At 32.7% G+C, this 23,515-nt stretch overlaps 1 protein-coding gene and 1 long non-coding RNA gene across 2 annotated transcripts; one reads left to right on the top strand and one right to left on the bottom strand.

The window, feature by feature from the left end:
* Nucleotides 1-5,693: 5,693 nt before the first annotated feature.
* LOC127727710 (organic cation transporter protein-like) lies at nt 5,694-20,701 on the bottom strand. Its single transcript, XM_052234825.1, has 5 exons — nt 20,553-20,701; nt 19,604-19,830; nt 19,053-19,234; nt 16,910-17,064; nt 5,694-5,946 (listed from the first exon to the last, which is right to left on the bottom strand). The coding sequence occupies exons 1-5, from the start codon at nt 20,699-20,701 to the stop codon at nt 5,880-5,882; spliced, it is 780 nt and encodes a 259-aa protein (XP_052090785.1). The 3' UTR covers nt 5,694-5,879.
* LOC127730355 (uncharacterized) lies at nt 7,382-10,755 on the top strand. The gene is made up of 2 exons (XR_007995056.1): nt 7,382-7,769; nt 10,017-10,755. It is a non-coding gene; the product is annotated as an uncharacterized LOC127730355 (long non-coding RNA).
* Nucleotides 20,702-23,515: the final 2,814 nt, after the last annotated feature.

Genomic DNA, 23,515 nt, shown 5'->3' with positions numbered 1-23,515 from the left:
TAGAATTCTCCAAATTTGAATATTGGTAGTGTGCGTGTTTCGAAAGATCCACATGTGACCTATATTATAGTCACTCAAATGTTGACCGGATGCAGCAAGGCATGATTCAAGCAAAGTCAAGTATTTAACTTAAAATACATATTACTCTACAAAGAAAACGATATATATAATGAGCATAATACATATAAAAAGGACTTTAGCATTGTCACACTTAAACTTTAGGGTAAAGTAGAAAGTTAAAAATTTAAAACAGTTTACCTTCACCTCTTGCAAACAAAATCTAAATCGAGCTAAATCACATTTCTTAAAACATATCTTTTCGTTACTGTAGATTGATGTATGCGGCATTTGGATATAACACACGGACCATTTTGACAATGAACTTCTCCCGTCTGGTATTTATTAATCTCTTGCGAAAGTGGGAAGTTTCTTTGGCCTTTCGGAATGTGTAAATACGCTGCCACGTCCGGTCGGAATGGTGATGTTACTCTCGATGTCTAGTGTAGGTTCTGTGCTAAGCTCTCTGCATGCTAAAGACTACTTTCAACAACTCTCTGAGGGGTTAGTAGGTGGCATGTTGCAAAGCAGAATTTATGTCCCCATTATACCCTCATTGTCCAGTTGCAGCTCAAATTTCTCACCCGGTCGACGTTAGGCTACCTTGCAAAACCGATCTGATGTAACAATTGTTAATTTGTTCTCGTCCTGAATATGCATGAACAATTTGCCAATGGAAAACAACAACCCATCAAAAAGAATAGTCTAGCTGTGCATCAGGTTTCGTGGAATAAAAAGTGGTAATGCATGTATATGGAGTGTTTATTTCATATTCGATCAGAAAATTCTTGCTTTTAGTGGTCCTCTTTTAAAAGTTGGGTTATGGGCTCGGTGTAAAATGTATTAAAGTGCATGGCCTTTAAATAGAAAATCACATGGAAAATTTAAGTTTGCCACCGCTAAGCAGCTAACGTGTTTATTAGGGCATGCGGTCGTCGACAATAAGTCATATGCAAATAATTGTTCTGATCCAATTAATTATTAATAAGATGGCAATTCTAAGTACAAGTTACAATAACAATTGTCCTATATAAGTGTGAACTCGTCCAATGTTAACGTTACGACCAAAAAATGACATTATATTGCATATTCAATATTCTCACATCTCAGCTAGTAATTACCCTGTCCAGACCCGTCTTACTCCTTTTAAGGTACATCCAATTCCCTCATTGTTGTTTTTATCTGGATTTGTATATCTCGTAAATGAATCTACGATATTGGAATATCGGTGAACTATTTGTCTTTTTAAAAAGTTAAAATAACAATTCAGACATTGTTGGACTGCATCTAAATAACTATCGACATGATCAACAAAATCGGTTGATGGGCATGTGACCCCGTTATAATTATCAATATAATTGGACAGGTCAGCATAGATAACAGTATAAGGTCGATTTTGTTTTAGTTCTGTTTGATTTCATTTAATAGATAAAAATATGTTACAGTAAATCATTTATTCATAACCTGTATAATACTGGATTTTGCATGTCAAATCAATCAACAAAATAGTGTTTTCTCTTCCCTAATTTCATTTTTTCAGTTGACAATCACTGTACATGGTGAACACATGCGCAACCCATCTTCAACAAAAGTTAAATCAGATGTCACATGAATGCAGATTCAAATGGTTTTAATTATTGACTTGCAAGCCAATACTACATCATCGATGTTTTTGAACTTATGTTGACAAATGTGATCCCAACTGACTGGTAATAGCGAAATATTATATCATTATTCCGCTTTTATAAATGTTTGAAACACAAACAAACTAGATATGGACATCCCCCCTTTTCTGGTCTGCCATATGCATGAGTATAGTTCCACATACTTTAGATTTGACAAACAGTGATGTTGGCATACAACTTGAAACTGTTACGCTGTCTGTAAGACACAAATGATGCCCCCGCCTGACCAAAATAATGACTAAGTCCAACAACCTGTCATTTTCATAATATTTGAAAGAGAACATCAAAATCCTGTGGCCATGCACACCTCCATTATGTGTTTGAACATCCTACAAAATATTAAAGCTGTATCTCCAAAACTATAGGAGGAGATTGCCGGACAAACCATGATCTCTTTATGCAGCTTGTACCAAAAAAATGACTAAGTCCAACTACCTGTCATTTTCAGAATATTTATAAGAAATCAAAATCCTGTGGCCATGCACACCTCCTTTATGTGTATGAACATCCTACAAAATATTAAAGCTGTACCTCCAAAACTGTAGGAGGAGATAGCCAGACAAACCATGATCTCTTTATGCAGCTAGTACCAAAAAAATGACTAAGTCCTACTACCTGTCATTTTCAGAATATTTGAAAAAAAAATCAAAATCCTGTGGCCTCGCACACCTTCATTATGTGTATGAACATCCTACAAAATATAAAAGTTGTACCTCCAAAACTGTAGGAGGAGATAGCCGGACAATCAATATATCCTAATCCGGACGGACGGACGGACGGACAGACGGACGGACAGGGGTAAATTAATATGCCCCTCGAGATTTTGTCGCTGGGGCATAAAAATAAAAGCTTCACATGACACAAAATAGTTACCCTAAATTATGTTGGACGGACAAACGGACGAAATGAAGCTGGTACTACTCCTGCTTTTGTCTCTTACGACGAAGATAAAAAAAAAAAACAACATGAAAGTAGTTTAGCAATACGATTATGTTATTAGAGAAATAAAAACAAATAACTTAAAAACAAATATATTTTGCACAAACTCCCTCTCTCTCCACTCCATATTAATATATTACCTTTCTTACTTGTAAAGAATTTGTGAAGGGAAAAAACTATAAATATATGTTTGATAAATACAAATAAAGAAATATTATCATATAGTTATAATTTTAAAAAATACACATAATTGACAACTACAGGTAACTAGATAAAGAAAAAAAGAAAAACAATCAAGCAAGTGAACTTAATACAATATGCTTTACTAAGAAGTAAACAAAGTAATAATTACATATAACAAAACATATAATAAATAAATTAATAACTCGAAAAACAAAACTGTTTGTAGTGATTATTTTCATATATTTTGTATCCTTTTGCAATGAAAGATTTAAATTTTACTTAAGTATGCAGAATTAAAATTATACATATCCTATAGATGGTGAGACTTGACTAAACAATTGAATCTTGAATGCACACTTAATGTGCCTGAAATGCTTAAAAAACACTTTATGATTATGTGCATGTAATTTTTGTTTGTAAAAATATCGTAGCAATTTCTTCCTGGTCTTAATAATAGATGTCTTTATGATATACAAATTTTATTCATGATACCATTGCATGCGATGATGAAAACATATCAATGGAGTTAACTTGGATGTTATGATTATGCTTTTGTCCATTGACTTCTATAAATCTATAAAAAAAAATGTTTTCTCGCTTTTTAAAAAGGTTTGCCCTCTAGGTCTCTGTAGTAAATTATTTAGTTATTTGTCTCTAGAGGGAGAAGCTAATTATATTACCAGTGTAAATCAATTTTAGTGTAACACAGAGTTGCTCATGGCGATTACTTGATATTGAAATGAGTAATTCATATGGTGCACTAAAATGTTATATTTTAACTGATTCTAAGTGAATTTACACTGACTGAAACACTATCGAACTATACATAAGATTATCTCTACAGACACATATAACGTAAATCTTTATATTATTAAAGCAGCATCAAATCATTAAAATAATACAAAAATCCTGTAATAAATAAAAAAGTAAAATCATTATTGAAAAATAATGGAAAGTTCGAAAATTATATAACATTATTATCTATAAAAGATTCGAGAATTTGACATCTTTGCTATTTCAGTTACCGAATAATGCCTCCTTTTTAGTCTTGGGCGATTCTTAGATGTCAAACTGATGTAGACCCTGTTTTTATACTCTACATACTCAAACTAAAAAGTATATTATTCAAATATTGTTTTTCCCAAATAATATATCAAGTAAATATGAACAAGGTTAACATACGGCACACATTATTTGGTAAATACTGGGTATCAAGAGTACATGTATAGTCATGTATAGTGTATGTTCAACAACGCTTTTCTTACTTTTCATTGTGTAAATCATTAATCATACATGACCAAATATAAAATGTTCTGTAAATTGAAGTGTTCAATAGTCTTGCATCATTTTGGAGACCACATTAACCACATGTCTAAGTGGATTATCGAGTACACATTAAATAAAGAAAATTCAAAAGATTTATGAATGTCTCAATTAATAAGTATTGTATTTTTGGTATCCATGATTTGAAATTATTATTACAGAAACAAGTCATTGAATACACACATGCACATATATACATATAAATATGTCATGGATGTTATTTATTTGTCAACGTCATTTTTTTAACCAGTACATATGGATAAATAGGTTTCCAAAATAAACCTCGAAGCTTTTTATTCCCTTTAATTGCTATCTGACAAGTAAGAAACGAGAAGTTTTCTGACGGATGTCCAATCAATTTTATAATAAGCTTTCAAAAAGATGTGATTTCACATTGTTATAGCTTAATTAGCAGATAAAATAAGAGCCGACGATGAATTTGGCCCCAAACTAGATAGTAAGGAAATGTCTTTTTTATCAAAGATCTTAGACACGCTGTTTATTTGAGAATTTGTTTTAGATTAATCCTATACTTCCAAAAAATAATAGTTTTAACTATGTGGATATTTGAAATATGTGTTACTATAGTCAATCCTTTTTTAAATTTACCAATAAAATTTCTAATGTTACAAGATCAGTCACCAATTTCCTTACAAATGTTAAAAGATTAAGCGTAGTTCTTATGAAATAAAAAAAAAAAATGAAAAATTTGACTTCTTAAAATTAATCAATACCTCTAGCATTCATGTTCCTATTTAGACTACAACAAAATGATTAATTGAAAAAATATATTTTGGATGAGACAAGGGTTGATTGTACTTTGTAAAATAACTCATCATATACATCAGGATAGACGAGCCAATATGTATTTTGACATCTTTCATATATTAAGAATTCAAAAGAACATTGACATTTTAATCTTGTAGTGAATGCTTTATTAATTATTTAAAATAAGGCCTTGAACTTATTTTCACTAAGTGCTAGTGCTCTTAGGTCGCTACATTGTATCTCGTTTATTTGCTTTTGTGCTTAATACAAATCTATTGAGTCGAGCTCTTTTTCAACTGTTAAAGTTATCATGTTGTGTTATTACACCACTGTACAGGTAAGGGATAAAGCTGAATGCTCACAAACATGTTAAAACCCGACATATTATTTATGTGCATGTCCCAAGTCAGTAAGTTTTAATCCAGTGGCTGCCGTATTCGTTTCTCGTTCATTGATGTAGTTTGAATCAGGTCGTTGGTTTTCTCTTTCAAATTGTTTCACATAATGTCATACCGGAATATTTTATAGCTTACTATATGGTATTGGATTTGCACAATGTTATGCTGTAAAGTGACCTGTTATTGTTCACATTTTTTTTCCTTATGTCTTTATGGATTGTTGTCTCAATTTGAAATCACACCTAATCGTATTTTTGTATTTAATATTTTTATAAGTTTGATCATTTTGTAATCAAATCGTCATTAATTACCAAAATCTTAAGTTAATTGCACAATTTGTATTTTGATATCATGTTTTTATTTATTTGAAAGCACAGGTTAGCCTATTATTTTACGAATTTACCCTTATATAGGTTGCTTCAATTTAATGTTAAAATGATTAATTCAATGTATCAGTGATATATATATTTAAAGAGGAAAACTAATCACATTTGGTCATGAATGAATGGCCCATATATAGTAACTTCTATATTTTCTCTGTCAATGTCTCTAGTTCGCATTCGTTAACAGCAGTTCCGTTTTCGTTCTTCTTGCTAAATGAAAAAAAATATATTAAACATTACAATACTGTTCCAATAGCTTAAGGCGAAAGTATCAAATCTATTTAATCGATTAAAAAGAAACAAACAAAAACTCGGGGGAGGGGTTGCATGAACTCAAAAAGAAGCGAAACCGGGTGCGTCGACAGGGTATGGGTCTCCTGCTATGAAAGCATTACCCGCCATGCAATTCCACACGCAGTCGAAATGTCACAATAAGGAATAGAACACTGTCGGGAAAATAACAGATCAGACGACTTTACTGGTACCTAAATATCTAATATTTGAAATTAAAGGATGTAAAAGACCTAAACAAGTAAACAGCTATATGATCAAACGAGACCAAACAAAATTGCCAACTTCTGAGGTAAACTTTACTTATCAAATACTAGCTAATAATTAGATGTCTTTCAAGAAGTGCACATGACTTCATGTCAACAAAGATTTCACTGAAAATCAAAACCACTGATACCAAAGACACAAGTGGCTGACCATTTTAGTTGAAATCGATATCTCCCGTTCTTTAAGCAGGAACCTTTAAAACATAACATATATATATAATAATACTGTTTTTAAAATTTGTTTTTAGTATTGCCCTTTAAAATAAGACTACTGATTAATGGGCCGTCTTGTGTATTTCATTAATAGTTGGAACGAAACTTCTTAAAAAAAGAAGTTCTCGATAAACCGTTTATCTAACAACAATTTTTTGTACATGTAGTCAAATTATGCCGTGACGCTCACGAAAAACACCATGGCCAAAACTATCGACAGTCCATAAAACATAGAACATAGGACATTAAACAGAAAACTACATTGAGCTACGAACACGACATGGGTAGAACTCATCAGTTCCTGTTACTAATTACACCTGTGTCACTTACTCCTGTTAAAATACGTTGAAGAGTAATAAAAAAAATTCATTACATACTTTCGAGGGTAAAAGAATGAGCTGCCAAATACAAGAAAAACAACCAAAAGATATCGAATACAACATGTCAACTTTCCATGAGAGGGATAAAACTTAATCTTTAGTTCCATAATTTAAAAAATGCTGAGTTACAGTAAACATGTATCTTTTAAGTTGTCAGTACCGAATCATTCGCTCCTAGGTAAATACTACGTTCTGAGACTGAGTCTACCAGCATCGGAACGACCTAGTGGTAGTATGAAATTTCAGTATATCAGTATAACTTCAAAAATGTTGCTTTATCTTTCTTTTTCTGTGTATTGTTTTGTTCAATGCTGTTTGTCTTTTGGTCATGATAGTGTCTGACTCTTGACACATAACAAATTTTAGTTTGTATAATGATATCTTAATGATATATGATATCATAACCTAAGTCCAGGACAAACTATATGAATATTACCGTGTAGCAGTGTTTCCAGATTCACAAGAAACATGCAACATTTAACAGATCCATCAATCTAATTAAAATATAGATCTCGGATTTCGTTATACTACGTTATACTACATACGAAGATCTAACAAGTACCCTACAAGGTTTCACTTTTGTGACCTTATATAACGTAATATTTGACCCCAGAAAGTATTTATATCGACTAATCAGAATGCTCCTTATAAACGCGACCTAGGAACATGTTGAAGATGGCGACGTAGAAATGGAAAAACAACATAGAAAATGCATTAACTGAAATTTTGCCTTAGTACAAACTGAAAGAATTGAAATTTGAGAAGAGACAAATTTTGGAAATCAAAGATTGCATGGTCAGGCTTCCAACATGCTTCAAACGGGCTATGGAAAGAGTTTACATACCAGATATCTGCTACCCGATAATCAAGTCTGCATTCAAAGGTAAATTCTCGAAAATAGAGTATTAAAGGTTGACATTTTTCTATCATTGGGCAACTTCTCGAGTGTTTATTAAAAAAAATCTGTGTGGAGGATTCACAGTGTACTTTAAAAAAACATGACAATATCCCAGAAAATACATTGCAAGTCTTCATTCTCCTAATTCTCCTACCAAAAAATTATAATTTACAAAGTCAATGAAGATATGGGATCAGATAAATCTAAATTCATTGGTAATAGTATATAAATCATAATGTCATCTTATTAATGATATTCTACTGTGTACTTGCAAAGATATACATGTATACTTATGCCAGCACATGCAGAAGAAGTTTTAATATCAGCATACTTTTTTTACTTCTGTCACACACTGATACATGTTGATATCATGTGGTGCTCCAGATAATTGTTAGGGGAAATTTTCTGCCAAGAAAGAAATTAATTGTTCACTATTCTTGGACTCGGCTACAGTGGGTCAGAATGGCAATTAGTGTTTCAGTGTTCATTAAATATTAGTTTAATGCTTTGTGAGAAAAATAACTTCATCCTGTTTATGTACATATAAAAAAGAAGATGTGGTATTATTGCAATTGCCAATGAGACAACTCTCCACAAGAGACCAAATGACACAGAAATTAACAACTATAGGTCACCGTACAGCCTTCAACAATGAGCAAAGCCCATATCACACAGTCAGCTATAAAAGGCCCCGAAATGACAATGTAAAACAATCAAACGAGAAAAACTAACGGCCTAATTTATGTAAAAAAAAACAAACAAAAAACAAGTATGTAACACATAAACAAACGACAACCACTGAATTACAGGCTCCTGACTTGGGACAGGCACATACATACAGAATGTGGCAGGGTTAAACATGTTAGCGGGATACCAACCCTCCCCCTAACCTGGGACAGTGGTGTAACAGTACAATATAAGAACGAACTATAAAAATCAGTTGAAAGAGGCAAAAAGTGTTACTTTAACCGTTCCAGAACAAATGGTATAATTGCTGAATTTTTCGTTTCAATCTCTAACTTTAGTTTGCCTCAACCAAATGTTATGAAACTTATACACAATACTTATTACCAAAAAAACTCAGATCAAGCACAAATTTGGGAAGCATCACTTTTACCGTTCTTCAGTTATGTCGTTTTATAACTTTATATGATCTGCAAGAGTGGGCATCATCTGTGTCCTATGGACACATTCCCTATTTATTGTAGTCTTTTATACTCAAATATTTAGCTTTAACTACATGATTGAGTAACTTTGCAGAGGCGGATTTAGAGGGGGAGCTCAGGGGGCTCAGGCCCCCTTTTTTGGAAAAATTTGGTTGTTTATATAGGGAATCACTGAAGCATGGCTGTACAGGCCCCCATAATGAAGAAAATTTCTGGGTCCGCCACTGCTTTGTTTTCATTTGTAACATTACTAGTATAAATAAGTTTGAAGACTTGATTAAGTAATTATGCTCTTGACTGATAGAATACTCTATCTTTAAATTCAACATGTCTAATACATATACTTGATCAATATATAGAACAAGACAGACGAGGCTATCTCTATCATAGTACATACATGTATGTTAAATTGTTCAGAAAACAACCAACCATCAAACAAAATCAATAGGTATCTTATAAGATTAATGTTTGGAAATGATGATGCTAAACAAAAAGTAAAAAATGTGAAATGAAATGAAATGAAATACAAGTTTAAAGATTTGTGTACAGATTCTGATAATAAATACATGTACGTACAAATTTGATTAGGGAATCCACACCTCAAGGACTAATCCCAAAAAGGATTACTCAAGGGCCAGTGTTTTTATTTCCCCAAAAAATGTTCAAAGATAAGAAGATGTGGATCCTAGAAATGGATTCACAGTGTCAATTTATAAATTTACTTTTAGATAACCTACATGTATATCTGTAAGTAACATTTATTTAATAAAACATTCAGTCATTAACCAGAGGAACATATCAATTAAAATGTGTTTGAATAAACACTAGTATTAAGTAACAGGGTATGTACATGTAGGTAGGGAAAACCTAAACAAACATGCATGTACATTTTTTCTTCATCTTTTAGTCTGGAAAAGCTAGTAATAATTATTAAAGAAAAAAATTAAATGAGTTCCTCTGAAACGGATGTTAAATAATCTTAAATAAGCTTTATAATGGAGTCAGCATTGTTTTGAAATCAGAATATTCCATAAATATATTTAAATTGATATTTCACATGTTTCAGGAGCAGACATTCTTCCCTGGTCTATATAGCTTCATTGAAAGGAATCAGACACAGAAAGTTTGGGGAAATGAAATTGAGAGTCACTGTGAATAATTCACACACATGCTAGACATAAAGAAATGGCCAGGCACAGGCTCAGCTATAGAATCTGTATCAACTGGAAGCAACAGCATTTTCATCAGAAAACTAAAAAGGATGTGAAAAACATGAAACATGCATTTGGAAATGTTCAGCCGCCAAACAAATAGATATGCCAGGAAATGCAAATTGTTTGCTAATATAAATGTCAATGATGTCTGTACAAAAGCAAAGATATAAAAGCCTTTTTCATTTATACATGTAACAGTCATATACAATACAGATTTAAGACCATCAGACAATCTTTAAATCTTTGGAAGCCACAGTACCTAGTCCAAGACATTCCATATTTTCAACTCGTTATGAAGACATATTTGACCAATCTGGTTTCCATTTATAGAAGTTTAAAAATAAGTTTTACATGTACATGACATGATGATCACCAGCAATGAAGGTGATATAGGATATAATATTCAAAGTAGAGAAGTATAAAGTGAATTTGAACCTCCCACCATAATAGCATTCTGCACATTTTGGATCACATATGGATCAAGCTGTTGTACTTGTGAACTAAAAGATTGTTGCTTGGTTGTTGTCAGGTACATTGTACATGTTGACAGTGCTATACGTCTATTAAATAAAATGCAGTTCAGAACAGTTATATTTTAGTAATAGATAGATTTCTTCTGTCTTTATTTGAACGGATAAACCAGATAATTAAAAAAAAAATTTCTGACAACTATGTCTGTTCTGGAACTGAAGACTACCTTCACTTTTTGTATCTTCCTTGTTCATTTTCCTCCAGATAAATTACTGACTATCACCATGAGGCTTATAACATGTATAAGTAGGCTTAATTCCTCAAAGGTCTCCAGTTATGTCCTGTCTGTGACAAAAGTTTCAGAATACAAGACATGCAAGACATGAAATGCTAATCGGACAACAACATTTACTATTTATATGAAGTTTTATATTTCAGAGGGTAGAAATCATGGATTTGTCATACTTAAAATCATAATCATGATAATGTATAAGGAATCCTTATGTTTAGAAGTTTCTGTCAAGACATATGTCCATTGTCCTTATTTCATTTTCATTGTTCAGTGCTCCTTAAAAAACTACATGTGTAGTGATTTTATCGAGTGAATTTGTGGCATATTATAAGTAATACGATATTTGGTATACATGTATGGGATCAAAGGTTTACATGTGTTGTCAGACGGGGTTCAACTTGTCTCTCAATTTTTTGTCGAGCCCCGGGTTCTCATTAAGGCGAGTCCTGGACTCATCATAATCAGTCTGGACTCATCATTTTCAAAACTTGCCAGTCCCAAGATGCATGAAAATTGTAAAATGTTGTATCAACAGAGCACATACATGTATATCACCATTTTATCACAAAAGTTAAAAAATAATCTAAATTTTGTGTAATTAGGGATAGTGATGCGGCGGCGTTAACTCACTTCTTAAAAGCTTAATATTGCAGAAGGTAGAAGATCTGGATGCTTCATACTTTGTATATAGATGCATTATGATATGAAGTTTCCGTCTGTCATATGTCTATTGTCATTGACCTCATTTTCATGGTTCAGTGACTACTTGAAAAAAAAGTTCAGAATTTTTGTTATGTTAATTTCTCTCTTATTATGAGTAATTGGATAACTATATTTGGTACATGTATGTGCGTACCTTGCAAGGTCCTAATGCCTGTCAGACAGTTTTCATTTGACCTCGACCTTGTTTCATGGATCAGTGAATAAGGTTAAGTTTTCATGGTCAAGTCCATATCTCAGATACTATCAGCAATAGGTCTACTATATTTAGCGTACATGTATGTAATGATTGTAAGGTGTACATGTCCAGCTGGCAGGTGTCATCTGACCTTGACCTCATTTTCATGGTTCAGTGGTACTAGTTTAGTTTTTGTGTTTTGGTCTGTTTTTCTAATACTGTATGCAGTAGGTCAACTATATTTGGTGTATGGAAATATTTTACAATGTACATATCAGTCTGGCAATCAGTCTGGCAGGTATTATTTGACCTTGACCTAATTTTCACGGTTCATTGCTCAATGTTAAGCTTTTGTGTTTTGGTCTGTTTCTCTTAAACTTTAAGCAATATGTCAACTATATTTGGTGTAAGGAATGATTGTAAGGTGTATGCATGTATGTATGTCTGGTAGGTATCATCTGACCTTGACTTCATTTTCATGGTTCATTGGTCCATATGGAATTTCCATGGTTTGGTCTGTTTGTTTTATACTACAAGCAATAGGTCATCTATATTCTGTGTATGGAATGATTGTATTAAAGGTGTACATGTATTTCCCCCTTGGTTTATCTGACCTTGACCTCGTTTTCTTGGATCATAAATGTTAATGTGATACTTGTAGTAAAACTTTATAAGTAGGACTATCAACATAAAATCAATGGTCAGTATAGTAGGCGAGACATTTCAGCGTGTGCACTCTTGTTTCAACTTATAAGTCTACAGATATCTAAATAAAAAATTAAGGTATATACATTAGGTAAAAATAAAATCAAACAAAAGACGGTGTTCATGTGACCCCAACCTCATTTTACCCATCAGTGATTAAGGTTATTTTTTTGTGCAAATTAATATATATTGTGGTTAATTCCATTTCTCAGATTCTACACAATGTATATAAAGCAGAAGGTCAAAGTTTACATATGAACAAGAAGAGATACTATACATGAAACGTTTATATATATGTTAATGATGATGGATAGCTGCTTACAGTCCAGTGGCAAATTAATATGCATATTCAGGACAAGAATATGTTTCTGTGATGTGAATAATAACCCTGCTTTGTTATAGACCGACAGCAACTAAAATAGCAAAAAATAACTAAATGACATCTAGAATGAAACCTACATGTATATATAAGGCTTCAATAGAAGGAAAGGCAATTGTCTATGCAATATGTCAAGCTCTACTCTTTAATGTGTCTATAAAAGAAGTGAATTAATTCAGCAGAAATATCTTGTTCATTGTGTCTGTGATAATCATTCATGTACATGTACATCACATCACTGCATGTACAAAAATGTACCACATCTATTTTATATAGATCTGTCATATGCATTTAATACACAATTCTGAAAATAAAAAAAATAAAAACTATAGGCCATGCAACATGTACTACAAGTATACAACAGGGTTTATACTTGGTACAGGCACATGAAATGTGATTGAATTTAATGAAATAGTTTTTGTGTCACCTGAGACCATTGTTGCAAAATGTGACACTTAGGGATTACAATCAGCATAATTGTGCAGCAGCATAAACTATTTGAATAAAGTTTGATATTTCAGAAGATAGATGACCTGGATGTTTTATACCTTGTACACAGATACATTTTTGTGTACCTTATATGTGTAGTCACTAAGTTTCTGTCCAACACATGTCCATTGTCCTTGACCTAATTTTTATGGTTCAGTGACTGCTTGATTAAAAATTATGCTTTTTTTTCTCATTTGAAATTTTCACTTTACAAATGTATTATCTCAGATTCTATAAGCAATAGGTCAACTATATTTGGTGTATAGAATAATTGTTAGATGTACATGTGCATTTTGGACTAGCAGTTTTTATCAAACCTTGACCTCTTTTTCATGGTTCATTCTTTAGTTGTTGTGGTTAAGTCTATTTCTCAAACTAGCAATAAGGCCTCTACATTTGGTGTATGGAATGATTTTAAGGTGAACATGTCCAACACAGGCATTTTTTTCTGACCTTGACCTTTTTCATGATTTATTATTTGTGATTTTGGTCTATTTTGCAGACACTTTGAAGCAATAGGGCCACTATATTCTGTGTATGACTTCTGCAGCCCTTCTATGTCAAGTATATATTGATCTTAAAAAATGACAGGTTATTGATAATTTAGTTTATTGCTTTAATTTCAAATTTAAAAATTTGATTAAAAGGTAAAAAAAGCTAGAATTTTCATTTTGGACTAAGGGAGCTACCATTTGATTTTTATGGGGGGGTGGGGGCTAGGATGAAAAATTTTGTCCTGCATTTTTTTTAGTTGTAATATCTGTCCTGCCTTTTTATTTTTCACTCTATTCGGTCCTGCCTTTTTTTTTAAGTTTATCCTGATTTTTTTTTTACCTAAATTGTCATCCTGAGGCCATAAAAAAGAATATGTTTGTTTGCCCTAACCCTATCTACCCATATAATAGCTGCCTACTCAAAATCTTTTATTGTCCTGATGTGAAAAAGTTTTTTTTTTAATCAGATAGGCATGAAGACTAAAAATCATCTGACGCTTCAATTACTCTTTAGAGAAAAAAAAGAAAATGCCTACCTACCTACCCACTGTCTCTACCTTTGGGTAGGGTTTGGGCAAACCAAAATATTTTTAAGTGTGGCTTGACTTTTTTTTTGCAAGTGTCTCATCCTGCCTTTTTTTTACTCAAAACTCCTGTCCTGCCTATTTTTTTTCAAATTTCATCCTAGCCCCCCCCCCCCCCCCCCCCTAAAAATCAAATGGTAGCTCCCTATATAACTTTTTTTCAAATTAACTTGGATTTTAATAAAACTCTACAGCTATCTCAATCATATATTAATCTTACAAAATGCAAGGTTATTTGGAAGTCAGGTTTATTGGTAACTGTAAATGTAAGGATTTATTTAAAAGGTAAAAAAGCAAGAATTTTCAGTTCGAGCTAAATTCGCAGCTATCTAAATCATATATTGATATTACAAAATGCCTGGTTATTAGTCCCCTACCGTCAAAGTCGAAGGGGACTTTAGGTTTGCACTCCGTCCGTCTGTCTGTCCATCCGTCAGTCTGGCAAATCAGTTTTCCACACTTTTTTTCTTCGTGCTTGAAGATATTGATTTGGTTTTTGGTGTATTGTTTTATCATGACAAGTTACAGATCAAGTTCGAATTTTATTTATCAATTATTATGTCAATGATAGACTAGGATTGGTTTTTTGTATATATGTATCTGCTACAGCATGGGAATTGTATAGGAAATACACATGTATTTAAATATATAGCCTACTACCTAAGATTTTTTTCTTACTAGATACAAAATAAAAGAGCCCACCCACCCTGACAGTTCACAAAAATTCGTACAGTAAGGCACCTCTCTAGTAGACTCGACCAACTGAGCTAAAAAAAACTTCACCAGAGCAGCTAATAGAGGACAGTTTTTTTTTCTTGTATGCAAGCCGAGGGGGTGCTTGTGGCGCTAAACATATATATGTATGGTTTATCAATGCTTAGACTTTTTACATGTCCCATTCAAACTATGCATAGTTTGCACCCCCTTATCAAAATCCTTGATCCACGTCTGGCAGAGGGAAGCAGTCAGGGGCGGTGCTATAGTGCTATAGTGTACAGTTTAACAGTGTTTACTGTACTCTTTAATTTCCACGATTACGAACCGACCTCAAGTCATAAAGCATATGAGGCACATCTGAAAACATTGACAAACGTCACATATTTCAAATATTCATGGCTATAGTTACAATATGACGACGAAAGAGATTTAAAAACTATTTCCAAACGATTAACAATCGAAGCGATAAATTTTCAGTCCCATTGTTTTTATTTTTGGATACCCTCGGGACCTTTCAATGAACCTCATTCAAGTAAATATGTTCCGCGTGCGCTGTTCAGATTGGATAACTAGAATTCTGATTGGTTGAAAAAGTCACATGCAAAATCCTTCAGAAGTGAAACCTTATACGGGTAGTTGTTAGATCTTCGTATGTAGTATAACGTAGTATAACGAAATCCGAGATCTATATTTTAATTAGATTGCAGATCCATTTTAATACGTGCTGCTATCCTGTGGAAACACACATTTTTTACGGTTTTGGAGCTCATATAGGTTACATTTCTTATGTTCACTTCTATTGATTTCAAGTTTGAACCTGGACATAATTGGTCTGAAAAGACCTCGCTATAGATATACTCATCGTAGATACCAGGATTAAAATATTCTACGCCAGATGCGCGTTTCGTCTACAAAAGACTCATCAGCGACTTTTCGGTGAAAGAAAAATCATCCCTTTTGTCGTAGATTTTTGTGTAGAGTTTCTCGTGTAAAACTGAAATATCTAAATCTAGGAAAGGGCAGTTATTGCTGTAATAATTTGATTTATTTAAAGTAAGTTCCTTTGGGTAAATTTCGGCAGTATATTTAGAGAATTCTTGATTATTACACGACAAAATATCATTAAGATAACGGTAAGTGTCGTTGAATTTATAAATTAAATAAAATAAGACGGGTTTTTACTGAGTTTGGCCATAAACTGTGATTCATAACAGTACAGGAACAAGTCTGCTTTTCAAGGGGTACATTTAGTGCCAATAGGAATACCTACAACCTGTTCATAAACTTTATTGCCGAAACTTACATAAATGTTGTCATGGAGAAAATGTACAGATCAATCATCTCATCACACATTCAGTAAGTATATCTAGCATAATGAATTTGCTATCAGATTTTTCAAACAAACCACCATTTAATTAAATAGGGAAACTTTTTGTATGATAAGATTGTGTGGAAGTGTAGTATTAAGATTCGAACAGTGAAAACTGTCAACCAAATAAAAGGATCATCAAATGCGCGTAATTTATCTAAAACATCCATAAAAACTTTTTACATTCCAAAAATAGTTTATTCCACTATTTTCATGTTTAATTACAAAAATTATTGATACATTCTTTGATAGTAGTTAAGGAACTAGTTCTGTATATATACCAAGTTTATTTTATATTTGTTTAAACTTGTCTTATGTAATTCTGTGACACTAGAAATTTTCATTACCTGATTTGTATTTCTTTTGCATCATCGACAGACTCTGGAAGACATGTGTTTGTAGTGTCTGGTAAGGTAAGAGATAACAACCCAGCCATCAATCCAAAACTTCCTAATACGATCAATGGAAGTGCTACTCCAAATTTAGTCTGTATTATGTCACCCTTAATAAGATATGAAATGATGTATTTTTTTTCGTTCGATTCATTCATGTATGTTACTGCAGTTATTATAAACACACTTTTAATAATCAATAGTTTAAAACAGTGCATACCTTAAACGGTAAAAGTGTACAATGGGATCATACAACTATCCCCTACAAAAAGCCCCAACAACATAGCGCAAATAAAAAAAAAACTTCCGTCGAGGTTTTTTTTTCTGGATTTATCGTTGAACATCATAAAGTAGCATACAATTTTCCTCAAACGTGTACCTGAGGAGCACACTAATTCCCGCAAATTTGCAGATGTGATTACCGAAATGCATGATGATTAATAAGACACATATGCACTAATAACCTTCGATAGCCCATGAGGTAGCACATGTCTCATGTTAATATATGAATACGAAGAGATTATGGCTAAAACAATTTCAGACTAATATCTCGTAAAACAATATTAATCAGCTACAAGACATATCAAACATCTTTAATTTAGATTTTAGATAAAAGTATCTTGTCTTAGGGGAGGGATAAATCGTACTTTGTATGTAAACAATTCGCTGTTATTCCTATCGTGAGTTCCTTGATAGAGGGTTGCTACTCACAAGGAAGCTATTAAACCAAGAGTTCCAAGTTATGAAGTTGAGGTCATCCCTTCGTAAATTTTACGGACGCCATCACGAGTTGGTTGACCGTTATGGGGTATCCGTTTCACAGATGATAGCGGATATGTTCCAAATGTAACTACTATCCCGTCTCCTTTTCTCCGAATGTGACCTACCGAATTAGACTTATTACCGGGTTTGTACCAACATGAGCAACAAGACGGATGCCACGTGTGGAGCAGGATCTGCCTTCCCTTCACCTGAAATCACCTTCGGTTTTTGTTGAGGTTCGTGTTGCTCAGTCTTTAGTTTTCTATGTTGTGTTTTGTGTACTGTTTGTCTGGTTGTCTTTTTCCTTTTTGATCTTACCGTTGTCAGTTTATTTTCGACTTTATACGTTTGAATGTCCCTTTGGTATCTTTCGCCTCTCTTTTAAGTTATAACAATTGTAGATGTCGTGTTTCTATCTTATTGTTCAAGCTGTACTTTTTAATGTGTGTGCTATATATTTCAAGTTGTTGTATTGTTTTTCTATTGCCTAATTGTATGTTTTCCATTTAGATTTCCTGGTAAATAATATAGCAGCTCTTCTCCCATTTCAAGTAGTTCTTCTATGGAATACTACCAAACTGGTGAATTAAGTTAAGAATTAAATAAATTATTGATAAGTTAATACACCTACATCTACTTACAAGATTAAATTGTCAAACGCGTCGTGATCTTTTTTTAAAGATTCATACAATTTTAATAAAAAACGTACATGCAAAAAAAAAATTAATTTTAAAGTGCTTATTAATGTGGCATGTTAAACGGACATGACAGAAAACATAACTGTGAACATATGCGCACATAATTTAATTTTTTTGTAGAGTAGTAGTATTTAACATAATATGACGCGGGTTATCTTACCAGATCTAGAGAAGTAATATAATCCTCTACATAAATATATCATACGATTTTTAATAAAAAGAATAACATAGCAAATACCATTTCACTATAGATTTCACAAATCTGTTTAAAAGAGAGGAGTAAGATACCAAAAGGGACATTCAAACTCATAAGTCGAAAATACACTGACAACGCCATGTCTAAAAACAAAAAGAAAAAACAGACGAACAGACAAACAACAGTACATAAAACAAAACATAGAAAACTAAAGACTGAACCCCTCCATTTCAATTTATGTATTGGACAAATTATTTTAAAACATATTTAAACTATGTGAAATTGTACATTCATTAAAAAGGTAGCAAACATATTTGTAGTAAAACGGTAGCCATTAAGTTTGATCAACTGAATATCAAGAGCATTTATGTTCCTTTTTTTAGACATCATCTTACTTTGTTGTGGGAACTTCTGATTTACAGGATCTGTCCATCAAACTTACCAGTTCACCTACATATGCCGATGATATTGACCCAATACGACCAGTCATGCTTGCAACTCCAAGAACAGACGCCCGCAGAACAGTTGGGAATAACTCAGCAGTGAATATATAAATAACAAAAAATGTAATGGTACAAAAGAACTTTCCAACCATTGCAAGCGTCGTAGTTAACCATAGTAAAGCTGAAAAATTGAATGATGCGTGCATGGTATAAGTATAAAAGTTGAATGATACGTGCATGGTATACGTTTAAAGCTTCATTTTTATACGAAGTTTAAAGAGATTTTAAGCATTCGCTTTGTCTATGTTGACAGCTGTGTCTTCAATACATGCTAATCCTGTTATGTCCGCTATTAGACTATTATAAGGGTGGTAAAGGCTTAAAATGCTATGTGTTCGTTTAAAAGTTTGTTTAATGCATTTTCCCATAATTTATCGTAAGGCCAACATTTGTTTTCGTTTTTCTTTAAATATTTATAATTTTTCATATAAAATTTGATGTAAACTCAGTATTATGTTTGCACAGTGTTATATCTGACAAGTAAACTTACATTTGTCGGCATACAGAGATGTAAATATAGTACATATACACGTCACACCTCCCAAAATCATAGCACTACAGAAGAGTCCTTTACGACCAACTCTGTCCGTTACAATCCAACAGAAAATTACTGCAGAAAATTCAGCTGACGATGAAGCAGCAAAATTAACAAAAACATCTCCACTGAACTTTGCCACATTCATAGATATACCATAATATGTCATTGCGATTGCAAACCTGTGAAAGATTAATTTTTTTGATAGAGGCGTGCGTAGAAGTCACATAACTTATACATAAATTATACTTTCGGTAAGTATCGGACGTATAGCATGTATAGGGTGATGGAACATGCTAAACATTCAATTTGGGTTATCTGCCGTTAGCCAAAAAAAGCTTACCAAACATTACTAATGTATTTAATTTAAGTGGGACAGGTTATATACTTAAGTGTAATCAGGGACGTCTCTTAAATAAAATTATTGTTTTGACAAGCTCAGTATATATTTTGTTCCTTACTTCAACAAATAAATGCAAAAGTTTGTTAGGCTAAATAAATTATATATAAATATACTAAATAAATAAATGATTTGGAAAATACGTTAAAGGTATAAAAAGTCATGAGATTTCCGAATGCAATTCTCATTTTGGTTACGGATGTCTTTCTTATATTTTGGTCTTCCAACTGTAATTGCGCACCACTGATGAGTCTTGTGTTCTAGAAACAAACGTCTTGAGTATATAGCTAACTATAAGTCTGGTATTTTTGACGAGTTTAAATGTTTTAGATGAATTTAAACAAATTACCAAAACGACATATAGAGAGCATAAACCAGTCTTTATTAGGTATCACTAATATTATGAAAATCCTATTGTTAAGCGTGGCCGGAGAATTGCTATATTGCAACATACCTATATATTTTTAATAAATATCCTTACCAAACTCTTTAAAAACTACTTACCAATTAAGACATATTACTAACAATCTTCCAACAAGTTTTTTAGACTTCATCAGTGTTTTCACAAAATCAAGAAATGATGTTCTATGTATCTCCTTTACTACAACATTCTCCACAGATATGTCCAATATCTTTCCATTAAATATTGCCATCTTTTTTAAAATTGCTAGACCTTCTTTCGTCCTCCCACGACTTAATAACCATCTTGGTGATTCCGAAACAAAACTGTCAAAATAAATAATCAACAACATTAATACGCATTCTGAAAAGTATTAAAATAAAGTTTCAATTTTAAAAGTCCAGTTTAGGTTATAATATGTATATATATAACAAATTTGTAATCATTTTAAAGTGACTGGGTTTCCGCATTTGGTGCAGTAAAATTGTTCGCTTTTAACATCTGCAAATCTAAAACAAAATAGAGGCAAGACCAAAGTAATGAATATCAAATATCAGTGAAAAAGCAAACGCACACCATGAAAATAATGTAAAATAAGTTCAAGCAGAATTTTACTTATAATAAACTGTTGACACAGGGATACGTCTCGCCTGTCGACAGAAAATAAAAAAAAGACAATCTGATGGACAGCAACAATGCTAATTAATTCACAATTGCTGGACCATGTCATAGAGGGCAGCGCGTTAAAATGATCGTCAAACTGAGCTGTACTGTAGAAAAATCTATCGCCAAATAGAGTTGGTTTTCAGTGAGGTATGCTCTCAACTGAATAAACGACAAACGTAAGAAAACTTCAGGTATTTCGAGTAAAGTTTTAAAAAATGAGACCCGCCACCTCCTTATAAAGCAAAGGCAAAATCTATGATTTGCATCGGAAAACCGCAAAATGAATTCTGACAAAAAAAAGATTATTTATAGACGGTTAACATTTTGAGAAAATGTCGATCTAATACGGGGTTCAGGAACTGCGGATAAAAAAATAAGTACCACCAGAGTAAGCAATGCCAAGGGCAAAGATTTATGAAGGGAAACCTGGAAAAACAATTCGGATTGAAAAAACAAAATTGATGTGCACAATGGCATTATATGATGATATTCTGAGAAAGTGCATTCAATTCTGATTAGGGGTTAAGGAGGAGCGGATACAAAGTGTATTGTAGTGTGTGGATATGACAAAGTGCATGGCAATATAAAATATGGAGATGTGGTATGATTGCCAATATGACCACTATCCAATAGAGTCCAAATGACGTAGATTTAGGCAGTTATAGGTAACCGTACAGCCTTCAACAATGAACAAAACCTATATCATATAGTTACCACTTAATAACAGGCTTTTGACAAGGGACAGACACTTGCAGAATTTGGTGGAGTTAATGTATGGATAATTGAAAATTGTTAATTAGAAAGATTTGGACATTATTTTTCTGGTCCTTTTTAGTTGTATAGCTCTTCAACTGTTTCAGTTCTTATACCGGTATATCCTTGGCTTTCAACTAGTCGGCTTTGGTCGTTCCCGAGGAATATAAATCGAGAAAAACGCTTCAGACGCATGAAATTCATAAAGTGTTGTTTTCATTTTTTAAGTAAACTATAAAAATCATTAGGATGAAGAAATAAAATAGTAGATGAAAAAGGTAACAATGACCGTAGAAGAGAAGATATTATTATAATAAGGACTTTAAGCTCGTCAAAACAATACGAACAGACAAATTCTAAAGACAAAAAGAACTACTTGCCGTTACCAAAAGCTAGCTAAAAATCCAGCTATCCAAAATGATAGATAAATATTCTCCTCCCAGTAAAGGATAACAATAATTACATATTCTAACGGATTCAATTAGAAAAAACCCGTTTTCAGTCAAAAACGGATTAGCTTGAGTTTTGTCAAAATATGATAAGCAGCCTCATAAAATGAAACGGATTGTTTTTGATTTTGATATTTAACATTGTAAAAATGCAGTTTTGTACCGATGAAGACAAAATATTGTTACAAAAAAATATTGTTTGAATACGTTAATTGAAAGGACTGACACAAAATCTGTGTGGTTTATACATAAACCAAGAGGTTAACTTTATAGATGATAACGTTTAATGTTTAGGAATGAAACCAATAATTCAAAGTCCCATTGCTTTCTGTGTTAAATTCTGAAAGTTAAAGCATTCATATCTATTTTGTCTGAAGTTTATATAAAGTGGCAGCTATTTTATGTCAAAACTATCCCTTATCCTGACCTGCGCTGAAAAATGTTTTTGTACACTTAATTTTATAAATAGCGCACTGGTTTCTGGAAGTTTAGGAGTACAAAACAGGTACTCCTGATCTGATCTGCATGCTCCAACTTCATACATATTTATTATTATTTAAAAAAAAACTGTCAACCAGGGTTCTGCAGTAATACCAAATCCCTTTCATTTCATTTGATACCAAAATTACAAAACATTTAATTTACCACGATCACTAACAACAAGATAATTCTCGGCCGCATCATATCTCAGGGATGTCGCCCTTCTATGAGATTGTAGCTGAGAAACACCCACTCGTCTGAAAAACATCGATAACTTATATTCATATGTTGTATGGTTCGCTACTGACCCCCTACGGATCCATACAGGGTTAGAAGATTTCAAAGGGGTGAGGTCGAAAGCAAAAGCCTCACCCCTATAAATTTTACTAACCCTTTATGGATCCGTAGGGGGTCTGTAGTGAACCGTATAAAGAATTTTCTTGCCAAGTTTTGTATACAAATAAACAATGAATACAATAATATTGATAGATGATGTCACCATTAATAGTATTCTTGACTAATGAACCCCATATGCAATTTTTAATTGTCTGTTTATAAATTTTGAAATTAAAAGGAAGCCAAGGATTCAACTTTCTCAGGCAAAGTTGACCTTAGATGGATTTGGCTATTTTTTTATGTCCTTTTTGGTCATATAGCTCTTCAACTGTTCCGGTTCTTATACATCCTTGGCTTTCAAATATTCGGCTTTTTAAAAGCGT

This window comes from Mytilus californianus, unplaced genomic scaffold (genome assembly GCF_021869535.1).
Source record: "Mytilus californianus isolate M0D057914Y unplaced genomic scaffold, xbMytCali1.0.p SCAF_2, whole genome shotgun sequence".
Lineage (NCBI taxonomy): Eukaryota > Metazoa > Mollusca > Bivalvia > Mytilida > Mytilidae > Mytilus > Mytilus californianus.
Note: the sequence above shows the minus strand (reverse complement) of the source record. Positions and strands in the feature narration are given on the sequence as shown.